This window comes from Crocuta crocuta, unplaced genomic scaffold (genome assembly GCF_008692635.1).
Source record: "Crocuta crocuta isolate KB4526 unplaced genomic scaffold, BGI_CrCroc_1.0 scaffold132, whole genome shotgun sequence".
NCBI lineage: Eukaryota > Metazoa > Chordata > Mammalia > Carnivora > Hyaenidae > Crocuta > Crocuta crocuta.
This window is the reverse complement of record NW_027528611.1, coordinates 3,684,872-3,707,763: the sequence shown is the minus strand read 5'-3', so window position 1 is coordinate 3,707,763 and position 22,892 is coordinate 3,684,872. Positions and strand designations below refer to the sequence as shown.

Genomic DNA, 22,892 nt, shown 5'->3' with positions numbered 1-22,892 from the left:
AGAGAGAGAGAGAGACAGCGTGAGCAGGGGAGGGTCAGAGAGAGAGGGAGACACAGACTCTGAAATAGGCTCCAGGCTCTGAGCTGGCAGTCAGCACAGAGCCCCATGCGGGGCTCGAACCCACGAACCGTGAGATCATGACCTAAGCGAAAGTCGGACGCTTAACCGACTAAGCCACCCAGGCGCCCCCACATCACTGCGCTGTCTTTATTCTGATCGTTTTCCCATGATTTTTATGTTTTAAGTTATAAAAATTATTTGTGTTCATTTTGTTGACTATGTAGAAAAAGAAGAATAAAGAAGAAAACAAAGTCACTGTGACAACACTATGCAGAAATAGCCACTTTTTACGTTTGGATCTGTTTTCTTACAATTTTTATATATATACTTGTGTACCCATGTGAATTCTTATCTATATATACATATACTAAACACAAATACCATTTTTACAGCTGTAGAATTATATTATCTCTGTATCATGTAGAAATTTTCTAGCTTTATTCACTTAATGTTTTATTGCAAGTAATTTCCTGTTCATTAGGTATTTGAATACATAATTTTTAAAATCATTTTTTAAAGTTTATTATTTTTGAGAGAGACAGCATGAGCGGGGAAAGGGCAGAGAGAGAGGGAAACACAGCATCTGAAGCAGGCTCCAGGCTGTCAGCACAGAGCCTGATGTGGGCTTCAACCCACAAACTGTGAGATCATGACCTGAGCCGAAGTCAGATGCTTAACCAACTGAGCCACCCAGGCACCCCTGAATACATAATTTTTGATTGCTCTCTTGTATTCTAGCAAATGGATGTGTCCTAATTTATTCATTCATTTCAGTATGGGAGGGCTTTAGTCTGTTTCCAGTTTTTCTCAGGTAGAACCAATGCCATGTTAAATGCCTTATTTTTGTGAATATTACTCTTTTATGCATATCTGAATCTTCAGAATAAAAATCTAGAGGTGGGTTATTACTAGGTCAAACACTACAAACATTAAAAAAATTTTTTTAAATGTTTATTTATTTTTGAGAGAGAGGGAGACAGAGCATGAGCAGGGGAGGGGGAGAGAGGGAGACACAGAATCCAACTCCAGGCTCTGAGTTGTCAGCACGGAGCCTGATATGGGGCTTGAACTCATGAACAGTGAGATCATGACCTGAGCCGAAGTCAGACACTTAACCAGCTGAGCCACCCAGGTGCCCCAAAACTATAAACATTTATTTTTATTTTTTACAAATAGTTTATTGTCAAGTTGGTTTCCATATAACACCCAGTGCTCATCCCCACAAGTGCCCTCCTCCATGCCCATCTCACCCCTTCCCCCCACACCCATTAGTCCTCAACTATAAACATTTTTAAGGTTCTTGATGTATTTTCTAAACTTCAGGAAGGTTTATATCAGTGCATTTTTAAATACTTTCTGAGTTATTTTATCCATCTCCTCACTTTCTGCTGTGGTCTCTATTTTTGGTTCTGACTTTTCTCCCCTTCCCTGCTCTCCTTCATTTAAAACTATCTACTGCACGTCGTTCTGCATGAAATTTCCAGGGGTGCATTGAACCTCATGTACATAAAGCTAAATTCCTTATCCCTCCCCAGACCAGTTCTTTTCTTTTTTTCAGTAGCATCGTTCAAGCTCTATGCTTTAGCTCCGCCTCTTTCAGTCATTTGTCAGATTCCGACTATAATTCCAAGAGCAATGGTTCTTCAAAGTGAAGCACACTTCAGAATCCCCTGGAGGGCTTGTTAAAACAGATCGCTGAGCCCCACCCCCAGAGTTTCTCATCCACTAGGTCTGAGATGGGGCCTGTTTGCGTGTCTAACCAGCTGCCTGTTGATGCTGATGCTCCTCCCAGGACGACACTTTGAGAACCCTGCTCAAGGAAGTCTCGTGGCCGGTTTTGCTGTCTGTTCTCACATGTGGACTTGAAATAGTCCATTAATTGATTTCCTCATTGGAGGAAATAAACCATTAATTTATTTCCTCATTGGAGGTCTTTTCCTCACTAGCTTGTTTGAAAGAGCCAGGTCAAACTTCTTAAAACATAGACCTGATCTTGTTATTTCCCTTCTCTAAAACTTTCAGGCTTTTTCCTTATAACCCCTGAATTTAGTTTGAACTTATTAGCCTGGCATAATCAATTATTATGATATATCCATATGGCACTTTACATTTTTTAATAGGCTATTTTTTAAAATAGCTTTAGGTTCGTAGCAATATTGACCAGAAGGTACAGAGATTTCCCATATATCCCCTATACTTAATAGTTTAAAAGCACGTTCATATGTAATCTTTTATCCAGGATTTTCTGTAATCTGGCTGCAACCCATGTGGTAAAGTGGAAAAAACCCCACACTTAGCAAGAAGTTAGGAGACTTGAGTTTTTCTTATTTCTACCTTTAACTATGACCTTGAGTCAATTTCTTCATCCATAAAATGGAAAGGTAAGATTAAAAGATCTTTAAAGGGGGCACCTGAGTGGCTCAGTTGGTTAAGTGTCTGACTCTTGATTTGGGCTCAAGTTATGAGCCCTGCGTCCAGCTTGGTGCTGTATGTGGAACCTGCTTGGGATTTTCTCTCTCCCTCTCTGTCTCTGCCCGTCCCATGCTCACATTCTCCCTCTCTCTCAAAAAATAAAGAAAAATAAATATTAATAAATAAAGATCTTTAAAGGTTTCTTCTCACTGTGTTGTGCCTTTCTAACTTATCTTCCACTGTTCCCCCCAACAAAACCAAAGTTCTAGCTGGTTAAGCTCCTATCTAGTCTGCAAAGGTGTTTTTTATTTTCTAGTTCCCTGTCTCTGCTCATGTGGTTTCTTCCTCATAGAATGCTCCCTTCCCTCTTTCACAGTCCTTCAAGGGCCGCCTCACATGCCCTCTCTTTCCACACAGCCATTCTTGATCCCTTCTTCTAATCCTTTGATATTCTCTAGCCTTTGGCTTATACCTCTGTCCTTTATGATGTGTGGGATTTACTCCCATATAACGGTAGTTGTGTCTAAATCTCCTGTCTCGTGGGGCGCCTGGGTGGCTCAGTTGATTAAGTGTGCAACTTCAGCTCAGGTCATGATCTCATGATTTGTGGGTTCGAGCCCTGTGTTGGGCTCTGTGGTGACATCTCAGAGCCTAGAGCCTGCTTTGGATTCTGTGTCTCCCTTTCTCTCTGCCCCTCCTCCAGTCGTGCTTGCTCTCTTTCTCTCTCTTTCAAAAATAAATGTTAAAATATATAAATAAATCCCTCTCCTGATAGATTATACATTCTCTGAGGACAGGGGATGCCTTGTTTATTTTTTGATCCACTCTCCACCCCCACCCTGTGCCTAGTATGGTGCATTGTATGCACAAGTGTTTCAGTAAACACTTGAGGAGTGGATGTAGGTGCCTTCAGGTGCCATTCATTAGCATTGGGGCTGTAGGTAGTTGGTGTCCCCTAAATATGGGGTGACCTTGAATAAACTTGACATTTAATGTTGATATGGCAGAGCTGCTTGTGCAGTTTGAAATGCCAGAGGATTCAGAGGAGTTGGAAAATGGCAGGTAATAGTTGACATCAGAGTTTATGTATCAATATCTATTTGGGCTGAAAGGGATGGGAGATCTTGCAAGGGACAGAACATATATCTTGAGCCACATTTGTGGTTTTTGTTTTTTAAACAGGGAGGCCATGGCCAAAGTAGATGAGGGGGCAGCAGCACCATTGAGTGGAAGTGCTGCCCGACTCCGGTTTTTCTCCATGAAGAGGACGGTATCTCAGCAGTCATTTGATGGCATCTCATTGGATAACAGTGGCCCTGAAGACCGGATTTCGGTGGACAGTGATGGCAGTGACAGCTTTGTGATGCTCTCGGAGTCTGGTAGGTGGAAGCAGAGCCAGGAGAAGTTGAAGTCCAGATAGAAAGGGTTCTATATCCCAACAGGATACAGAAGGACCTAAGATGTGATAAAGTAGACATTTTCTTAACCAAAACCAAAAAAAAAAAAAAGAGAGAGAAATTTTAGTAGATTTGTGGCTCTGACTTTACCCACACATCTTCTAGGTTATGGGTTAGCACTTAACCTTTATCACGGAACCAGACTTAGACCAAAGGAGAGAGGACTAGTCTTACAGCCACGTAGCTGCGGCAGTAGGATTAGTTTGGTGGCTGGCGTCAGTGGTGTGTGTTTGTTGCCTGGTTTTGTTTTGTTTGCCTAACTAGGTATTGTATTGTTGGAAAATAACTAGAAGCTTCATCATGATAAAATGAGTAACTCTTAGGAATTGAATCAGTCACTACTAAAAGTTACTGGTTCTTTCATCTTATTGAACTGGAGACTTTTTAAATGGTCTCTTAAGAATGTCTACATGAAAATAAAAAAGAGAATGCACTGTTTCTTAAGCTGGGTACTGTGTACCCTGTTTGTTTTATTATCTTGGAATATGGAATATTATTATGGAAATTTAAAAATATGTAAAAAAGTCGACAGAATCAAATAGTGAGCCCTCATGTACCCATTACCTAGCTTCAAATATTAAGAACTCACGGTCATTCTTGTTTCATGTATACTTCAGTTCATTTCCCTTCCTCCCATGTTATTTTGAAGCAAATTCCATACATATCATTTTGTCCATAAATATTTTTATTATGCATCTAGGAAATAGACTTTAAAAATCTTTGAAAAAAATTCTAAATTGTGATCAAATATATATAATATAAACTTTGCAATATTAACTATTATTAACTATAATTCAGTGGCATTAAGTATATTCATCATTGTGCAACCATCACCCTCCATCTCCAGAACTTTTTTCATCTTGTAAAATTAAAAATCTGAACCCATTAAACAGTAATTGCTTGTTCCCTTCTCCCCTGTCCTCTGGTAACCACAATCCACTTTCTATTTCGGAATTTGACTGCTTTGGGTGCCTCATATAAAGAATCCTTTTGTGACTGGCTTATTTCACTTAACATAATGTCCTCAAGTTTCAGTCATTTAATAGCACATGTCAGAATTTTCTTCTTTTTTAAGGCTAATACTCTATTGTATGTTTATACCACATTTTGTTAATTCATTCATCTGTCCGGGAACATGTGACCAAATACCACTGTCCATTCTTAAAAATTAGCAATTCCTTAAATCCATCAAATATCCAGTTTTCAAATTCTCTTTTGTCTCACAAATATCATAAATGCTTCTTGTTGTTGTTGTTGTTTTTACAGTTGTCATTGTTTTTAGAGATTGGATTTGAATAGAATTTTTTGACTTTCAAATTCATCTGTTGTCTTTCTTCTGCAGAGTCTGGTCCAGAATCTCTTCCACCAGGAACGCTTCCAAATGTCGTGGACAGTGCCGGTGTTCAAGGGAGCCCTGTTGTGGATAGTTACGGCCAGGGGTCACCAGAGGCCAACAGTTTGGTCTCACCCAGTGGGGAAGACCTCAGTCTTCACCCGGTCAGCTGCTCTCCTTTCTTCTCTGCAGAGGGTAGGCTCGAGGCTAGAAGCTTGGGAGGGACCCAGCTAAGAGAGTATCCTTTTACAGGTCTCCGTTCTGGTCCTGAAAGTGAATGAGGTGTGTTTGGGGATCGAGGTACGTGGCGAAGATCTGACTGTGGCCCTTCAGGCAGAGGAACTGACCCTCCAGCAGCTGGGGACCATGGGACTATGGCGGTTCTTGCATGGACAGTGCTCAGGTGAGGCTGGTGGCCATTCCAGGAGAGCTGATGGGATCTATCTGGCGCAGCCCTAGCTTCTTGTGCCTGTCACTGTGCCCCAAGGATAGTTGTCCTAGTGCCAACCCCTTGGTCCTTTTCTCCAACAGCCATTAGGGGGAGGAATTCCCCTGAAGCCTCCTTCTTGCAGGGAGACTTCCAGAGCTCTTTCTGGGGCTTTGCATTCAAGCTATTTGCTGTCTTCACTTCCCAGGGGCTCCTTGAGCTTATACAGGAGGCCATTGTCCACCTCTTCATTTGTGTGGCTGCTGACATCAGATTGTGTCTGATCAGGGAACTTATGTCATTCAGATTCAGTCCTTTATAATTGTACTTTATTATTTATTTTTTTTAAAGTTTATTTATTTTTAAAGAGCGAGATGGGTGGGGAGGGGCAATGAGAGAGGGAGAGAGAGAATCCCAAGCAGGCTCCGCACTATCAGCACAAAACTGGTCGTAGGGCTTGAACCCATGAACCATGAGATCATGACCTGAGCTGAAACCAAGAGTTGGATGCTTAACTGACTGAGCCCCCCAGGCATCCCTGGCCCACCTATTTTATTTTATTTTATTTTATTTTATTTTTTTAATATTTTTATTTATTTCTAGGAGAGAGAGAGAGAGAGACAGCGTGAGCAGGGGAGGGTCAGAGAGAGAGGGAGATACAGACTCTGAAATAGGCTCCAGGCTCTGAGCTGGCAGTCAGCACAGAGCCCGACGCGGGGCTCGAACCCACGAACCGCGAGATCATGACCCAAGCGAAAGTCGGACGCTTAACCGACTAAGCCACCCAGGCGCCCCCCACCTATTTTAATAAATAGAATAGTGTCATTAACTTTGAAGTCTTCAGGAGCTTTTCTCCTGAATCTTCTTCTGCCTCTCACCTGTCATAGAGAACCACTATCCTGAATTTTGTGTTTATCATTCTCTTGCCTTACTTTACAATTCTACATGTTTGTATCAATGTATTATTTAGCTTTGTAGGTTTTTGAGTTTTTCTAAGTGGGATTATTTTGTATTCTTTCGGATTGGCTTCTTTCTTTCATAGTTTTCAAATTGTTCTGGTTTGTTGAGTTAGCTATGATATATTCATTTTCATTAGTATATCATATTCTGTTGTATAAATATACTACTTTTTGCTTTTTAAAAACAGCTTTATTGAGGTATGCTTTGCATTTATGAAATTAACTCATGATAAGCACACAATTTGATAAATTTTAGCAGTTTGTCAGAGTTGTGCAGCCATTACCATCACCCCCAAAATAACCCTTGTACCCATTACTTCACTTTATTCTTTACAGACATTTCGGTTGTTTCTGGGTTTTTTTTTGCTATTTCATAGGATTGCCTTGAACATGCTTGTACATGTCTCTTGGTATGTATGTTAGAGAGTTTCTCAGGGTTACATTCCTGAGGATATAGTTTCTCGGGCATTAGGGTACTAATAATTGTAACTTTACTAGAAATACCAGTTTATTTTCCAAAATGCTTGTGCCAGTTTGCAGCTATAGAAGTATATACATTATTTCATATCTTTGGCTACACCTTTGATAGTTCTTTATGGAATTTTAACATAGATCCTGCTTGGCTTTATCAGAGAGATATGAGAACACCAAGACTTGAAGAAAGGAAGAGACGTGAGAAGAAGGGGAAAAATAGTTGGGGAAGAGGGAGGGAGGCAAACCATTAGAGACTCTTGAATGCTGAGAACAAACTGAGGGCTGATGGGGGTCGGGGAGAGGAGAAGGGGGTAGTGGGCATGGAGGAAGGCACTTGTTGGGATGAGCACTGGGTGTTGTATGGAAACCATCTCAACAGCAAACTATTTAAGAAAACAGAAGCAAAAACAAAAACAAATTTAGCAGAGTTGAGGGGCGCCTGGGGGGCTCTGTCAGTTAAGTGTCCGACTTCAGCTCAGGTCATGATCTCACAGTTCATGGCTCTGTTCTGGAGCCTGCTTCAGATTCTGTGCCTTCTCTTTCTGCCTCTCTTCTGCTTGTGCTCTCTCTCTCAAAATTAAATAAACATTAAAAACATTTAAAAAATTGTAGCAGAGTTGAGGGTCTTGTGTTTTAAGAGCTTTTCCTTGGCCTTTAGCGCAGTGTCTCAGATTTATAGCAAGGCCAGTTTTTTATTGGCCCTTGGCCCTCCTTCCGCCAGGAAAAGCATGATAGCAAAGTGGCCACGCGCAGTCTTTGTGGTCATTGTTGCCTGCATTCAAGTCCTGTCCTTGCTCCTTACAAGTTGTGTAATTTTGGGCAAATTATTTTCTGTCCTTAGTTCCTTCATCTCTAAAATGGGAATGAGGATAATACTTTTGGCATTAGGGTTTTATGAATATTAAATCCTGTAAAGTGCTTAGAGTAGTCCCTGACTGATAATTAATTAACGTTTTCCTTCTGTCTCTTTTCTGAAAGGTACAAGCTTTCAGGAATCCTCAAATTTGAAGACTGACCACATCAGGCCAGCAGTGGGCCTTCGCTTTGAGGTGGGGCCTGGTGCAGCTGTTCACTCCCCACTGGCCACACAAAACGGCTTCTTGCATTTCTTGCTTCAAGGCTGTGACCTTGAGCTGTTCACTTCGGTGCTCAATGGCCTGGGGCCCTTCTTGGAGGATGAAGAGATCCCAGTGGTAGTTCCCATGCAGATTGAGCTCCTGCACTCCAGGGTCACCCTAAAGGTGAGAGAACCTTTTGTGGTTTTTACCCTAGACTTTGTTGGGCAAGGAATTCTGGCAATGACAGCCATTCATCCTTCCCTTGTCACTGTACAATGTGGTGAGGATCAAGTGAGTAAATGCAGATTAGCATTCTTTATGAAGGTTATAGTAATACATAAAATGTGTGTTGCTATCAAAACATTCTGGATTTAGGTGAGGAGACCTTGTCAAGAGCCCTGACCTTGTCTTTGGCATGCAGCATGACTATGTATAAGCCCATTAAGTTATCTGGTCCTCAGTCTGACCATCTTTAGAATGGGAGAAACTCCATATGTTCCTCTACCTTGCAAGAACGTATGGGTACACATGGCATAAAACTTCTTCAAGCCAAATGGTAGAAGCGTGGGTTACCTAAATTGCTCTGAGCTGGTTGAGGGCATCATGTGGTTTCCCTTTTTCCTGCAGGATGATATCCCCCCCATCTATCCAACATCTCCAGGCCCTATCCCCATCACTCTGGCCATGGAGCGTGTTGTGCTGACACGTAGTGATGATGGCGTGTTCCATATAGGCGGTGAGTTGGGCTTGTCGGCCTCCTGGCTTTTCTGCCTTTTCTCTCCTATAAGGGAATAGGTGACACCTATGAATTGCTTGCATGTTGGCAGCAGTTTGATATTTAGTACCCTTTACTTTTTTCCAGATGCTGCTCAGGACACACCGTCAGCCGAAGTACCTAAAAGTGAGAAGAGGCAGCCCCCCAAAGAACAGATGTTTCTGGTGCCCACAGGAGAGTCTTTTGGAGAGAAGGTGACGACCGAATTGAACAATACCTCTCCCATAGACCCCTAGTGGCTGTAAATACAGAAGCTGGTAAAACTCAGAGAGCCGAAAAGGTTGCCTGTGCTGTGTATAGCTGGGCAGTTTGGGCTCCTATCATCTAGCAGCAACTTCTCAAAGTGCTGAATAGAGGATATAAGTCAGAAACAGTAGGTGAATGGTTGCTGATTATGTATTCTACCTGTTGCTGTCCTTATAACTGATGAACTCTGAAGATGGGATTAGTTAGGCTTTTAGAAAGATCTAGTTGATCACTAATCTAATTAGTGGATTTTTTCTGCTTGAATTCTGTCTCCTTGCTGCCTTGCTGTTGCCTTATTTATTAACTGTAAATTATTTATTGTTCCTCAGGTGAAAGAATTACCTACCTTACAGAAGGAACTCATAGAAACTAAACAAGCATTGGCCAATGCCAACCAGGATAAAGAAAGGCTGCTTCAGGAGATCAGGAAATATAACCCCCTCTTTGAGCTCTGATAGCAGTGGCTCGGCCACCTGTGCCAAGGAGAGACGAGGAGATCACCAGCAACAGCACCACCCGCTACAGAAGGCACTGTCCAGCATTGAGTCAGTCTGCTAAGGATGCCAGAGGGACTGGGGAGTGTTCAGCTCACTCCTTGTGGTGTCCTTTCTACTAGCTGTTGTGACTTGGGTGGAAGACAGGGCAAAGCATGACCAAGTTCTAGGAAATCAGGGGCAGCTTTGTGCGTGGCTCACGCATGTCTTGCCTGTATAAAGCCTTTTGCCCCTCTGCACACTAGGTGGAATCTTATCAACACTTAGGGCCATTTCACCACCTGGTTTCATGGCAGAGACATTTGCTTCCTCTACAACCTGTGTGAACAAGAGAAGGTACCCATCTCCTCAGTCACCCACAGAGCCACCAAAGATTTTATGTCCCAGAGCTTCCTGTAGCAGACCTGAGAAGTCCTTGGCCTGAGCTTTGGCCATGGTAGTAGAGTAGAACAGGAAGTAGCCAGCAAGGCGGGAGCCAGGAGAGGCACAAGAGTAAGGGAGACCTGGATGCTGCCTTTTTTTGGAAAGGGAGCCAAGCTCATACCATCTTGGCTGATACTACAATCAGATTTTTCAGGGTTAAGCTTCTTTTCTGTTATACTTTCATCATTGTTATGCTGTGGTAGAAAGTAAACAATAGTCGTGGCTCAGTTGTATCATCTTTCCCTTCTATAACATAATTTATTTGAAATCTAAATCAAGAAAAAAATATTCACTGAGCTAGGTTGAAGGTGTGATGTGGTAAGAATCACCAAGGGAACTTGATCCTGAGCCCCTGTTGCCTGCCTAGAGTTCTGCCTCTCTCCCACAGCTGTACTTCACAAGTTGTTTCCTTCATCTCCCTGGGCTCCTGGCCACATCTGCTCTCCAGGCACTGGGACTTTCTACCAGCACTCTCCTTTGCATTTGGTGGGTTGGGAGCTGAGGACGTATTTTAAACTATAACATAAACATCTCAGCCTGTTGCCTCTCATACCCCTCTATCACTGTGGCTTTTTAAAATCATGTAATTTTGACTTAAGTAAAAAACAAAACAAAAACTCTTCAACTTAGCTAGGTTTCCCCTTGCCCCATAAAAGAGCTATTTCCCCCCTCTTTCCTACCTAATTCTCCCGCAGCATTCTACCTTCATCCATACTGCTGTGTAAAACACTTCATGCTGTGTTGATTGGACAGAAGTTCATCAGTTAACTCACCTTGAATTGGCAAGATGGTAAAATAGTTTTTTAGTAATGTTACTAAAATGTTACTTAATCACACATGACCTATTAAAGGAAAGATAAAATGTTTTCCTTTATGGGAAACCATGCTTGACTTGCATATTCTAGGTTTTTGAAGATAAAAAGAAACATGCATTCAAGAAGGAGCAAGATATAATTTGTTCAGACTTCCAAAGAACTTTTGTCAAGGTTCGTCACTAAAGCAATTTTAAAAGCACCTGTTATTATGAGATATGAGAATATTTTGTCATGCTTAGGAACCAACTTAGAGACTTAAGAATAAACATCTTTCTGGAGATAATGCTAACGGGAAGTTTCCTCTGGGTCAGTGCTTGGTTTAACCTTAAGATTTTTATAAATAATCTGAGAGCAGGATATTATAATGCAGTCAAGTGTCCCTTCTTCCAGGCAATAAGACATAAACCAGAAGGGACTTAAAACAATAACAAAATCACAGAAGGCCCATAAGCCAGGCTGTGACCACACAGGAAAATGAAAGGTGAGGTTTTCTAGGTAAGTGTAAAGTAAAGCACTTACCAGCAACCAGTGAGGCAGCAATCTCTGTGAGAACTCAGCAAAGAAACCTAACCATTGCTGAGGGGAAGGAGGGGTCAGTGTGCTGCTGTGGCTCAAAACCCAACTGCATCATCAGGAAAGGCACATGGAGACAATAAGGAAAACAGGACCTCATACAAAACCATTTTAATGGCTTAAATTATCTGTGCATTTCTAGTGACCTTATTTACAAAATATATGGTGAAGGGAGGAAAGGTCCAGAGAATAGTAAAAATTATCAGAGGGTGGAGATATTTCCACATGAGTACATGTGTTTAACATGTTAGCTCCAGTTCTGGAAGGGTGAAAACCAAGGGTGGTTGGAGGTCAGATATCCAGTCAGGAGGAAGGACATGTTCACTAAGTCCTGAAATACTAGCTCTAGGGCTCAACTTCATAGCCTTAGGTACAAAAAAAGCACTTCTCACAGCCAATCAGAAACTTAAGGAGCTCATCGTCCAAGAAGCGGTGCCGGCAGAATCTATGTATGGGTGATGAAGGTTTAAGAGGAATCCTTGTGTGATGGCCTTCCAAAGGAGTTCTAGAAAACGGGCTATTTGGTGAAATACAATGAAGAGGGTAACTTGTCCCTCCACAAACTCCCTGTTAGTGCTTCTGCTCCTTTGGAAGCCGTAGTGTTGAGCAAAATGGATCACTGGTCCTCTCAAGTATGGCCTTTCTAGTGTTCTTAGCGGAGGGAGATCCAATAGCTGGAAAATAGAACCATTCACCCTTAGGCTCACCCGAATTGGTTTAAAATCATCTTCTGATTCTCTTCCCTCCTTCCCCTCCCCCACCCACCATCTCTCTGGCATCCCTCCAAGCAAAGAAAATGCCTAATAGGTATTGCTTCACCTTAAGCTTGTGCTTGCTGGTAGGCAACAGAAACAATTCTGGCAAGCATCAAGGCTAACACCTTTAGTGCCAGAGTTCAGTCAGGATTCTGGGCTCCCTGGAGTTCTTGTTGATGTGACAAATGGAGCCCTGGAATTTCTGACTTATGCAGTGGCTTTGGCTATTGTGTCTTGAAATCCTCCTGCAGGAAATGTGGAGGGGGTCACTGTCCCATGAAACTTAATAACAATCATCTTGTATAACTTCATACTCCTATTCATTGGGGGAAAGACGACTTTCGTAATGAAGAAATGTGAACTGGTTGGGAGTCCTCAGGGTAAATGTAGAGAAAAAAAATGGAAGGAAAATTGTAGTGCTTTGGACTGCTTATGATTTCTGCCTTGGAGCTCTAAGACTCTGTGAACAAGAAATAATACCTCAAGAAAATGTCTGGAGTGATAGCACCACTATCCCTCAAAGACTTCAGCTGCTGCACATCACCATTTCAGCTGTGAAGCATTTACAACTATGTATCATCTATGATTGTCTAGATTTCCTGTTTACATGGATGTGCTGGAGACGGGCTTTTGTGCATAGGAACTAGTTTAGATGTCTCTTAGCTGAGCTGCAGGGATGATTATCAATCTCAAGTTTGTTTCATCTCACTTGGAATAATTAACCTCATTTCTTTGACTTAAGACAGAATGAATGGGTTCTGTTTTTGTGATGGCTGCTTTTGCTGTTTAATCTGCTCCCCCTACCCCCACCCCCCCAATTTTGCCATGGGCCTCAAACTTTATGTACCCTTTTCATGGTTCTGAAAGGAATGGTTTCTGTGTATGGAATATACAAGGGGTAAACACTACCCCTCACATTTCCCATAATTTAAATGCTTCCTTTTAACCCATTTACATTAGTTTCCCCTTATAGACTAGTTCACAGGGGTGGTGGAAAGCAAGTAGTCTGAAGTATTCCCGTAGTGATGTGGGGATCTGCCATTCCAAATCTTAACACCAAGGGTTTGTTTTCTTCCTCATTTAATATTTGCCTAAACTTCTTAAGTCAGTTATAGTAACATCACAAAACAATGGAAAAAACTGAACATTGCTGCAATGCTAATAGAATGACATTTGGTTGAGAACTGCAAAAGCTGTCATTGCCTTGTGATTTACCATAGTCTTAACTCTTTCAAGAGAAGCTGGTGTGATGTACTGTCCTTACAGAGACTACGGCCCTCACCTAGATCTTCCCCCACTTTCTACTAGAATAGGAATATTCCCATTCACCTCTGGGTAGGTATGGATAGTAGCTGGTAGCTGTTGTTGAGAGGGAATTATTTTACAACAGACACAAGGAGACGTACTCTTGGAGAACCTTAAACTCTGAGGCTTTGCTAAGTGGCCAGAGCTGGGATGTGATCTTTCTCCCTTGTTGTTTATAAGTTTCAGCCTTATCCAATATGTCAAATTGAAATAGCTATAGTTCTATAACCGTAAAAAAAAAATCCTGTTAGAGCTGAGAGACTATCTGTGTTTCTTTCCTTCCCCCAGTTTATTAGTTTTTGGTCAAGATTTAGCCTGAGTCTTACAGCGTTTCTTTGTGGAATGCCCCACTCAAGTGTCTTCTTCACTGGCTAAATATGTTTAAAGCCATGGGTTTTAATGTAAGATACTAAAAGTTAGATTTGCTCAACTTTGTGAGTCCAAGCTGTCTCTCCCCCTTCCCCCGCATCAGGGTGCTGAACAAAATTGGAATCTCATGCTCAGGAAAGTTTCAAAAGAGAATAGCTTCAAAACTCTTCTCCCTATGACACTGAATGAGAGAGGAAAGGATTCTTGGGGATTGCCAATTATATACAGTAGCCTTATTACTGCTAATCACTGTCAATAAAAGGTCACTCCATTCCCCTCTCTTTGAGGAAAACAAAGAGAATGTATCTGATGAACTGGAATACTGGTCAGTATTGGGAAATTTTAATGTTGCATTATCTAATCAAACCTTGAGTGTACTGGTTCTGTGAACCACCTGAAAAAAGCAAATTAAACTTACTAAACATTGGTTGTGGTTTATCTGTTTATAGGAACCTGAATATATATGGGCTTTTACATTATTTTTAAGTGCTCCAAGTACTCTTGAGAAAATTTTAGTGGTTCTAGTAGAAAACAGGAAGGGCTCAAATGTTCAAAAAAAGCCAAGACCAGTTTTAATCTGACACCAAAAAAGAATGATGAACTTCTCCCCATTCCAACCAGCTAAACAGAAAATGAATACACATGTGGCAAGTTGGAAAACAGTTTAATGATCACTCACCAAGATCCATAGGAGAACTTTACATGTTTACAGGGATAAACTTTTCCACTCCTCCTCCTATCACTGTTCTTCATGGTAGAGTATCACAAGTCCAAGTTGTTGATCAAGTCCAAGCCTGGTTGGTTCATCTACTTAAAACCGGATGGAAGAAACAACCTAACTCATAGCAGCTTCATGCTTCAATGTGAAACCACCAAAGCTTTCTTGGAAAGATTTTCTCTCTGAAAGCAGCTTCCCTGTCTGGAAGATGCTTGAGGCCCATGTACCTTTCTTCTTCCAACTAGCCAAGAAACAGTTAAATACCTCAGAATGTCCGAAGAGGTGCCAATATTTAGTCAAGGCAAGTATGAAACAGGCTGCATGCCTTTCAGATGTGATGAATATCAGAGTTCTGAGAGAGACATTAAAATCATCATGGAACCCTTGGAGGGGTGAGGCACTAAAGCACCTGTGCAAAAGTCTCATGCAGTAGGAAGTCTGGAACCTGCACTTCTTCCTTCAGTACCAGCCTCTTCTAGGCTTCGTCTAGAAGAAGATGATTTTTTTGTGCTTTGAGTTGGGGATCTGCCCCTTCGACTTTAACCTCCGAACAGCCTCCCGCATATGTTTGGGTTGTAGTGGTGGCATCTCTCCCCACTTCTCACACACATCCAGTGCTAAACAGAGGACAAGAAGAAAGTTTCATTGTCGCACAAGGACTTATTAATCACATAATCCATTTGAATCCTGTAATTCTCATTAATCCTTCTTCAGCTCGCTAAGGAAATAAACTAAGACATTTTCCCTTCTTAAGAGAATGCTATAAAACTTATCACATTTGCTTTAGTGTAATATATAATCATCTGCTTAAAAAAAAATTCACTCACTGGAGATCAGCAATACACTCAGCCAGGTACCTCCTTGATGGATAGAAGACAGTTCCCAAGACTCATAACATCAGTGACAACTCCTCTTCATACCACACTCACTGGTTAGTCCCCAATGATAGCTTATATTGTCTTTAAATTGGCAACAGAAATGAGTAAACTCCATTGGATAAAAATATGGAGTAGGCTTCTGTTACCCTGGACCAAGAACTGGAATCCAGAGTTTTTTCACAGATGCTTCCTTGAGTCCCAGTATTAAAACTTTTGAGGAATAATTGTCATGCTTTCCTGAATACAAAGTGCCCCACTTGGTCAACTTCCCGTGCAAATGAAAACACCCACAGGTACTTTGTTAGGTCCCTTAGTATAGATATTCTTGAAAGTTAAGACCACCAGAGGTTTAATCCCATACATGTATCAACAACACTTACCTTCTTCCACCACCTCCCCGACGAAAACCTTGGAAATGCCGGACATAGCAATAACAACATTCTGAGACACAGAGGTGCCAGTGATCGACTGGATCAGCTTGAAATAAGGACAAAAACCATGATTAAGAAAAGTCAAGGACTGGCTTTAGAATATGGTACCCTTCAGAGTTTTGCACTAAACAAAATTTTTACTTAAGGCTGGATACTGAAATTAAGACTATTAAAGCAAAGATTCAGGTGTATAGCAATCCATTCTATATGTTTAGACCTTATCCCTGGAATACAAAACTCCAACTGATAATTGAGAGGCATGTTATTTTTGTTTTCCTGCATGAATGATCTACCAACTTAACACCTCACTTAAACCAGTGGACATAGTTGTTGCATCTAGTTCAACTCTCCTATCTGATGGAAATGAAGTGTGGTAGTCCGCGCTTACCCTTTTAATGGCTGCCTTAGGGAACGCGGACCGGCGGTACATTTCATAACGGTTCAGTTGTTCCTCAGAAAAAGAAGAAACCAGGATTCTATGCAAAGATTCAGATAATTAAGTTGGCTTACAACGATGAATGTTTAAGGTATATTATCACATTAATAAAAGCAAGTCTCAGACAATCAGAAAATGAATTTTTGAGGGGTCAATAGCATTAGGCTTGGCGCTTACAAGGAATGAAGATAAAGCATTTTTACTCTTAAGAAACTTGAGAAAAAGTGAAACACAACTTCCTTTCTACTTCATTAACAACAAAAACGTAAACTATAATGTTGGGATCACTATGTAGATTATGTTTTCAGCACTAGGCTCTCTCTTCCCCTAACTCTACCTTATTACATTTCACACTGATGGTAAAAATTTGATACATGAATTTATACTCAAACCAGTATTTTTTGACATTAACAGACTTGGGGGAAAATACTTGTAAAATACATGGAAAAGGGTTAATGCTCTTAATGCTTTCCAATAAATAAAAGATAGCAATTTTGAAAATAAGCAAAGGACATGAATAGGGAAGTTACAAAAATACTAATGACCAATACAGAGGGAAAAAAGTTAACCTTCCCTATTAGCCAAAGAAATTAAAATGCTAAACTAAAATAAGATAACATTTTTCATGAATCAGATAGGTGAGCATTATAAAGAATGGTATTAGTGGGGGGAGATGGGCATGAGGAGGGCACTTGTGGGGATGAGCACTGTGTGTTATATGGAAACCAACTTGACAATAAACTACTTGTAAAAAAAAAAAAGAATGGTATTAGTAAGAATGGGAGGACACAAACTCATTCATGCTGATAGAGTGTGAAGTGCAACCACCTTTCTGGAGAAGAATCTGGAAATGTGTATGAAGAGCCTTTGAAAATATTCAGACTGTCTGAACTGGCAATTCACTCCTGGGAGTTTATTTAAGGACTAAATGTTTAAGTAGGCAAAGATGTGCTCAAAGATGCTCATCATCATAATGTGAAAAGAAAAGAAAAAGAACTATAGGGATTGGTTAAATGATCACTCATCCACACAATGGAATACAATGCAGCCCTTGAAATTGATAATATATGGGCAGATTTACAACAAGAAAATATTTAGCTATAAATATTTAAAACATTTAAAACAAAATCTGAAAAAGTAGATAACCTAATATATACCCAGGGTTAACTCTGGGTGGTGGGATTATGGGTAATTTTTTTTCAGTTTTTCTGTATTCTCTGGCAGGTATGCAATGAGCCTATTAAAAAAAGTTATGAGCTATGTATAATTACTGACATGGAAAACATTCACCATATACAATGTGAAAAGCAGGTCACAAACAGTAACATCTTTGAAAAAATTTACTTCTGGATATATATGTATAGAAAATATCTTGGAGACTATCCCTCAAAATACTAAAAGTGTTGATCTCTGGTGATAAGAGGATATTTTTTCTTTCTATTTATTTATATTTCCTAAAATGTTACAAGAAAGTATTATTTGCTTTACCTTCTTTTGAGTATAAAAAAGGAAAAAAAAATTTAAAGGCCCCTCAAATTTATTAACTTTGTGTGGTCAAGTTAGAGACTTAAATGGGGAAAAAAATCAGAAAGTAACTTACTGCATCTTTTGAATCTCATCTTCATCCACCTTTTGCTTCTTCTCTTTCTTTTCTTTGGTATCTATTTTCATTTTTTTGGCTGCAGGAGTAAGTAAAGAGGAGTCTTCCCTTTCAACTGCTGTTAAATCTGAGATGTCCTGACTCTTGAGCTGAGAAGATGAAAAGAAACACTATTATATATTTGGCCTACTTTCCAGACTTGGGGAAGAAGGTAAGACTTTATTCTCATTACAACACAACAAATCCATTATTCAATAGTTTTTTGGTTCCAAGCACTGGCTGTACCATCGTGCGTAAGATACACTCTCTCTCCTTAAGAAGTTTATAGCACAGCTGTGGAAAGAAAACCAGCCAAAGAATCCAGCTTTCCAGTTTAGGTATATGATCATAGCTCTAGTACGTTTACAAAGGAAATGAAGTGCCAAGGATCATGAAAACCTCTCCCCTGCATTGAGCCTACTTTCCTGACCTCATCCTTTAGAGGGGATGTCAGAAAAATCCTCCCCATCCAGTCAGCTCTCCTGCCTCTAAATCTATACATCTCTTTATTGCTGATGATTCCATTTGGAAAGACTTTTAAAAAGGAGGCCCCTTCTCATCAAAACGGCATTTCTTTGGATTTGGAACTTTTAATAATTTCCTTTTTTTTTAAAGTAACCTCTACTCCCAGCATGGGGCTCGAGCTCATGACCCTGAGATCAAGAGTCATAGGTTTTATCAACTGGGTGAGTTATAGTTGGTCCTGGATTTGAAACTTTTGTTTTTCAATATATACTTTTTTTTTTAATAACATTTATTTATTTTTAAGAGACAGAGGACAAATGGGGGAGGGACAAAGAGAGAAAGAGACACAGAATCTGAAGCAGGCTCCAGGCTCTGAGCTGTCAGCAGAGCCTGACACAGGGCTCAAACTCACAATCTGTGAGATCATGACCTGATTCGAAGTCGGACACCTAACTGGCTGAGCCACCAGGAGCCCCTAATATATACTTTTTAGAGAGAGAGAATCTCAAGCAGATTCCACACTGACAGCACAGAGCCCGATGTGGACTCCAACTCATGAACCGTGAAATCATGACCTGAGCTGAAATCAAGAATCAGATGCTCAACTGACTGAGCCACCCAGGTGCCCATGGATTTGGAACTTTTAATTGAGTTTCTCTCACATGTAGTGCTCTTCTCTTATCTTTCAGTTCTACTGTATCATGCAAATGTTTCTCACTGCTAGATTGTAAACCTTTTGATGATAGGTTTGTCTCTTTATCTCTCCCCACATAAGCATTTAACATAGGTTTACTCATGCTAGATGTTTAATAGTAATTAAAATCCAAACTTTGTCCCCTCCAACTTAATATAAAATCAAAAAGCAACAAACTTAATTAATGGGATTTAACGTATATTTTTCTTAAGAGGAACTCACATAAACTCATACAGGAATATGAGGGGGTAGGTAAAAGTGAAGGTAAGTGTATCTTTAAAAACGTTTTCAATTTCTTCTCTAGTTAACTATTTATACAAGTTTTCTAACCTCTCTGCTTGAATTTTGGTGATTTATATTTTCCTTAAAAATGAAAAATTTTTCTTAGATTTTAAAATTTATTTGGCCTAAAATCTGAACATCAAATATTTCTGGTTTATTCTGTTCTTTTTCTGGTTTCTTGAGTTGGGTGCTTATTTTCAGCATCTCCTATTTATTAATACAAATATGTAAAGCTATGAATTTTTCTTTAAATATGGCTTTGGTCAAAGCCCATATAATATGATGGTAGTGTTCTCTTTGCTAATTTCTTTAACCTAAGGACTATTTATAAAACAGTTTTAAGTCCTGGGTGTTAGTTTATTTGGGGGGAGTGGAAGTTGAGAGAAGCTTTTTGTTAATTTCACACTTATTGCACTGTGGTAATAGGATGGGGCCTATTTTGATTTTCACTTTTAAGAGTTTGTGTTCTTTGTGGCATGGTATATAATCAATTTTTAGTTTTTATTTTTTTAATGTCTATTTATTTTTGAGAAAGAGAGAGGGAGACAGAGCACGAGTGTGGAGGCGCATAGAGAGAGGGAGGCACAGAATTTGATGCAGGCTCCAGGCTCTCAGCTGTCAGCACAAGCTTGATACAGGGCTCAAACCCACGACGCATGAGATCATGACCAGAGCCGAAGTCAGATCCTTAACTGATAGCCACCCAGGCGCCCCAGTATATGATCAATTTTTAAAGTTAACTTAATTAACTTTAAAGTTTAAAGTTAATTTTAAATTAACTTTAAAAATATTTAAATAAAAAAAATTTTTTTAAATAAAAAATGTTTAAGTTTTGAGGGAGGGAAAGAGAGAGGTAGGGAAGGAGTGCATTTGCACACACGCAAGTCGGGGAAGGGCAGAGAGGGAGACAGGAGACTGAAAATCCCAAGCAGACTCTGCGCTGTCAACAGGGAGCCCCGCGAGGGGCTCCATGTCACAAACCCTGAGATCATGCCCTGAGCCGATATCAAGAGTTGGAAGCTTGCTTAACCAACCAGCCACCCAGATGCCCCTGGTATATGATCAATTTTTAAAAGTGTTTCAGTCAATTTGGGGCGCCTGGGTGGCTCAGTCGGTTAAGCGTCGGACCTTGGCTCTGGTCATGATCTCATGGCTCATGGGTTCCAGCCCCAAAGAAGCTCTGTGCTGAAGCTCAGAGCCTGGAGCCTACTTCGGATTCTGGGTCTCCCTCTCTCTCTCTGTAACCCACCCCCACCTGTCGTGCTCTCTCTCTCTCTCTCAAAAATAAACAAACATTTTTAAAAAAGTGTTTCAGTTAGAAGTATCAAAAAGTATCTTCTGTTGGGTGCAAATTTCTATATGTAGAGAGTTCTTAGTTCTTCCAGAGCCAATTATTACTCAAATCCTCTATGTCCTTCAGATCTTTTTAAAAGGTTCCTTCTTAAAAAAGTTTCATCACATTTTTCTTTTCTTTTTTAATGTTTATTTTTTTAGTGAGCGAGAGAGCATGCATGCACAAGTGGGAGAGAGGCAAAGAGAGAAATCCCAAGCAGGCGCCTTGCTGACAGTGCAGAGCCCAATGCAAGACTTGAACTCAGGAACCCATGAGATCATGACCTGAGCTGAAAGGAAATGTCCCATGCTCAACCATCTGAGCCATCCAGGCACCCCCACATTTTTCTAAAAGTTCTTACTTGATATACTTTGATGCAACTTAATGCTCTGAAAGGCTATTTCTATCTAATCCAATGTCCTCCCCGTAATGTGTTTAAGTCCCTCCGAAGTTTTTTTTTTTTTTTAATATTTTTATTTATTTCTAGGAGAGAGAGAGAGAGACAGCGTGAGCAGGGGAGGGTCAGAGAGAGAGGGAGACACAGACTCTGAAATAGGCTCCAGGCTCTGAGCTGGCAGTCAGCACAGAGCCCGACGCGAGGCTAGAACCCACAAACTGCGAGATCATGACCTAAGCGAAAGTCGGACGCTTAACGGACTAAGCCACCCAGGCGCCCCACAGAAGTTCTAAGACTCCAAGATTCCATCTCTAGAAATGGAACCCAGAGAACGCTGAAATTCTAGTCCCCTGACTGATGCTCAGTAGGCAACACTGCTGAGCTCTTGGGGTGGCACAACTAATGGGTTTGGTGTGTTTATGCTATAGAGTCCCTGGGACATTGACACCCAGGTCACTAGTCCTAGTTAAATGTCCCAAGAGGGTAAAAACATGACTAAACCAGTAACTCCGTAAAGGTTTCCTTTATCGACTCTGCAGCATATGACACATTGAGCAACATCTAGGAAAAACATTTCGGTCAAAGGGATCCGAGGAATCCTGGGTTCTAGCTCTTGCACTAAGTCTTTAACATCAGATCCCAATGTCCTCACCAGGAAAACCAAGAGGCTCTGTAAAATTCCCTTAGGGGCGGCCAGAGTGGCTCTGCCTAAAAGCATGGGACTGTTGATCTCAGGGTCCTGAGGTCCAGCCCCACGTTAGGGGTAAATTTACCTAAATTAAATTTAAAAACTCTCTTAGAAGTAGCTTTACTATCTAGAGGTAGGGATTAAAAGTATTAACCCAGAGGCTGGGGCTCGGAAACGGAATTAGCATATAGTTTTGTCTCCTCCCTCTCTGCACCCATCTTGGCAGATCTAGAGGGAGTCCCGGTGAGTTCGAGTTATCTCAGCTTGGCAGAGAACAACCAGGAAGCCGGTCGAGCAAGTACTAACGCAACATCGGACTACTCTTCTGACCTCATCCACACAGCTCTCCCTACCTCGCCTTCCTCGGCCGCGGCTTCTTTCAAATCCGCATCTCCGTCCCCATCAGTTTCCTCCGGGATTCCGTCTGTATCCGTGGCCCCGGGGCCCCCGGGAGCAGCAGCCGTTTCTTCTGACTCCCCTGTCTCCCCATCTTTTCCCGTGGGCGACTCGCAGGCATTATCCATAGCAGCAAGGAAAAGAAGGGACAGATCGCAAGCCTGCCAGACTCTGCAGCTACAGACGCAGTCCTGGCAGGCTCTGGAGCTCGGGACTGACTGAGCCAGAGAAGCCCAGAAGCTTACTTCCTATCGTCGCGCTACTATGACGTCACACCTACGGCTCCTCGGAGGGGTCAGTTTGAGGCACGCGTAGAGGACCTCACGGGCTCCGTTTTGACTGATTTGCTGGTGGTTGGAGAGGGAAAATTGAGGGTACGGAAATCAGTTTATGGGCTTCCCACCCTGGGAAATCAGCAGTTGTAAAGGAGAGTTGTGTTGTTTAATAGACTTTTCCCCCTTTCCTTTATGCCTTTCTAAAAACGCAGGTAACTCTTTAATCCGCTTTCCTCAGTAAAGTTTGGGGACGGGAGAAGACTCATTTCCGTTGTACGCCGGTGTCTTAGGTTGCGGCTGCCTGGTAAACTTTTAGGCAGGGACT

The 22,892-nt window shown here is 41.2% G+C and overlaps 2 protein-coding genes across 2 annotated transcripts in view; one reads left to right on the top strand and one right to left on the bottom strand.

The window, feature by feature from the left end:
* Window positions 1-14,362, top strand: part of BLTP3A (bridge-like lipid transfer protein family member 3A) — a 73,403-nt gene extending 59,041 nt beyond the window's left edge. Inside the window, exons 15-21 of the mRNA XM_077754936.1 lie at window positions 3,655-3,851; window positions 5,272-5,426; window positions 5,515-5,665; window positions 8,101-8,363; window positions 8,808-8,916; window positions 9,043-9,149; window positions 9,531-14,362. Coding sequence (XP_077611062.1) covers window positions 3,655-3,851; window positions 5,272-5,426; window positions 5,515-5,665; window positions 8,101-8,363; window positions 8,808-8,916; window positions 9,043-9,149; window positions 9,531-9,656 — 1,108 coding nt within the window. The 3' untranslated portion in view covers window positions 9,657-14,362. The remainder of the gene's footprint in view (window positions 1-3,654; window positions 3,852-5,271; window positions 5,427-5,514; window positions 5,666-8,100; window positions 8,364-8,807; window positions 8,917-9,042; window positions 9,150-9,530) is intronic.
* A 221-nt stretch (window positions 14,363-14,583) lies between these two features.
* Window positions 14,584-22,628, bottom strand: TAF11 (TATA-box binding protein associated factor 11). Its single transcript, XM_077754935.1, has 5 exons — window positions 22,250-22,628; window positions 17,999-18,147; window positions 16,351-16,438; window positions 15,912-16,008; window positions 14,584-15,270 (listed from the first exon to the last, which is right to left on the bottom strand). Exons 1-5 carry the CDS (start codon window positions 22,418-22,420, stop codon window positions 15,140-15,142), a joined length of 636 nt encoding a protein of 211 aa, XP_077611061.1. The 5' UTR covers window positions 22,421-22,628; the 3' UTR covers window positions 14,584-15,139.
* Window positions 22,629-22,892: the final 264 nt, after the last annotated feature.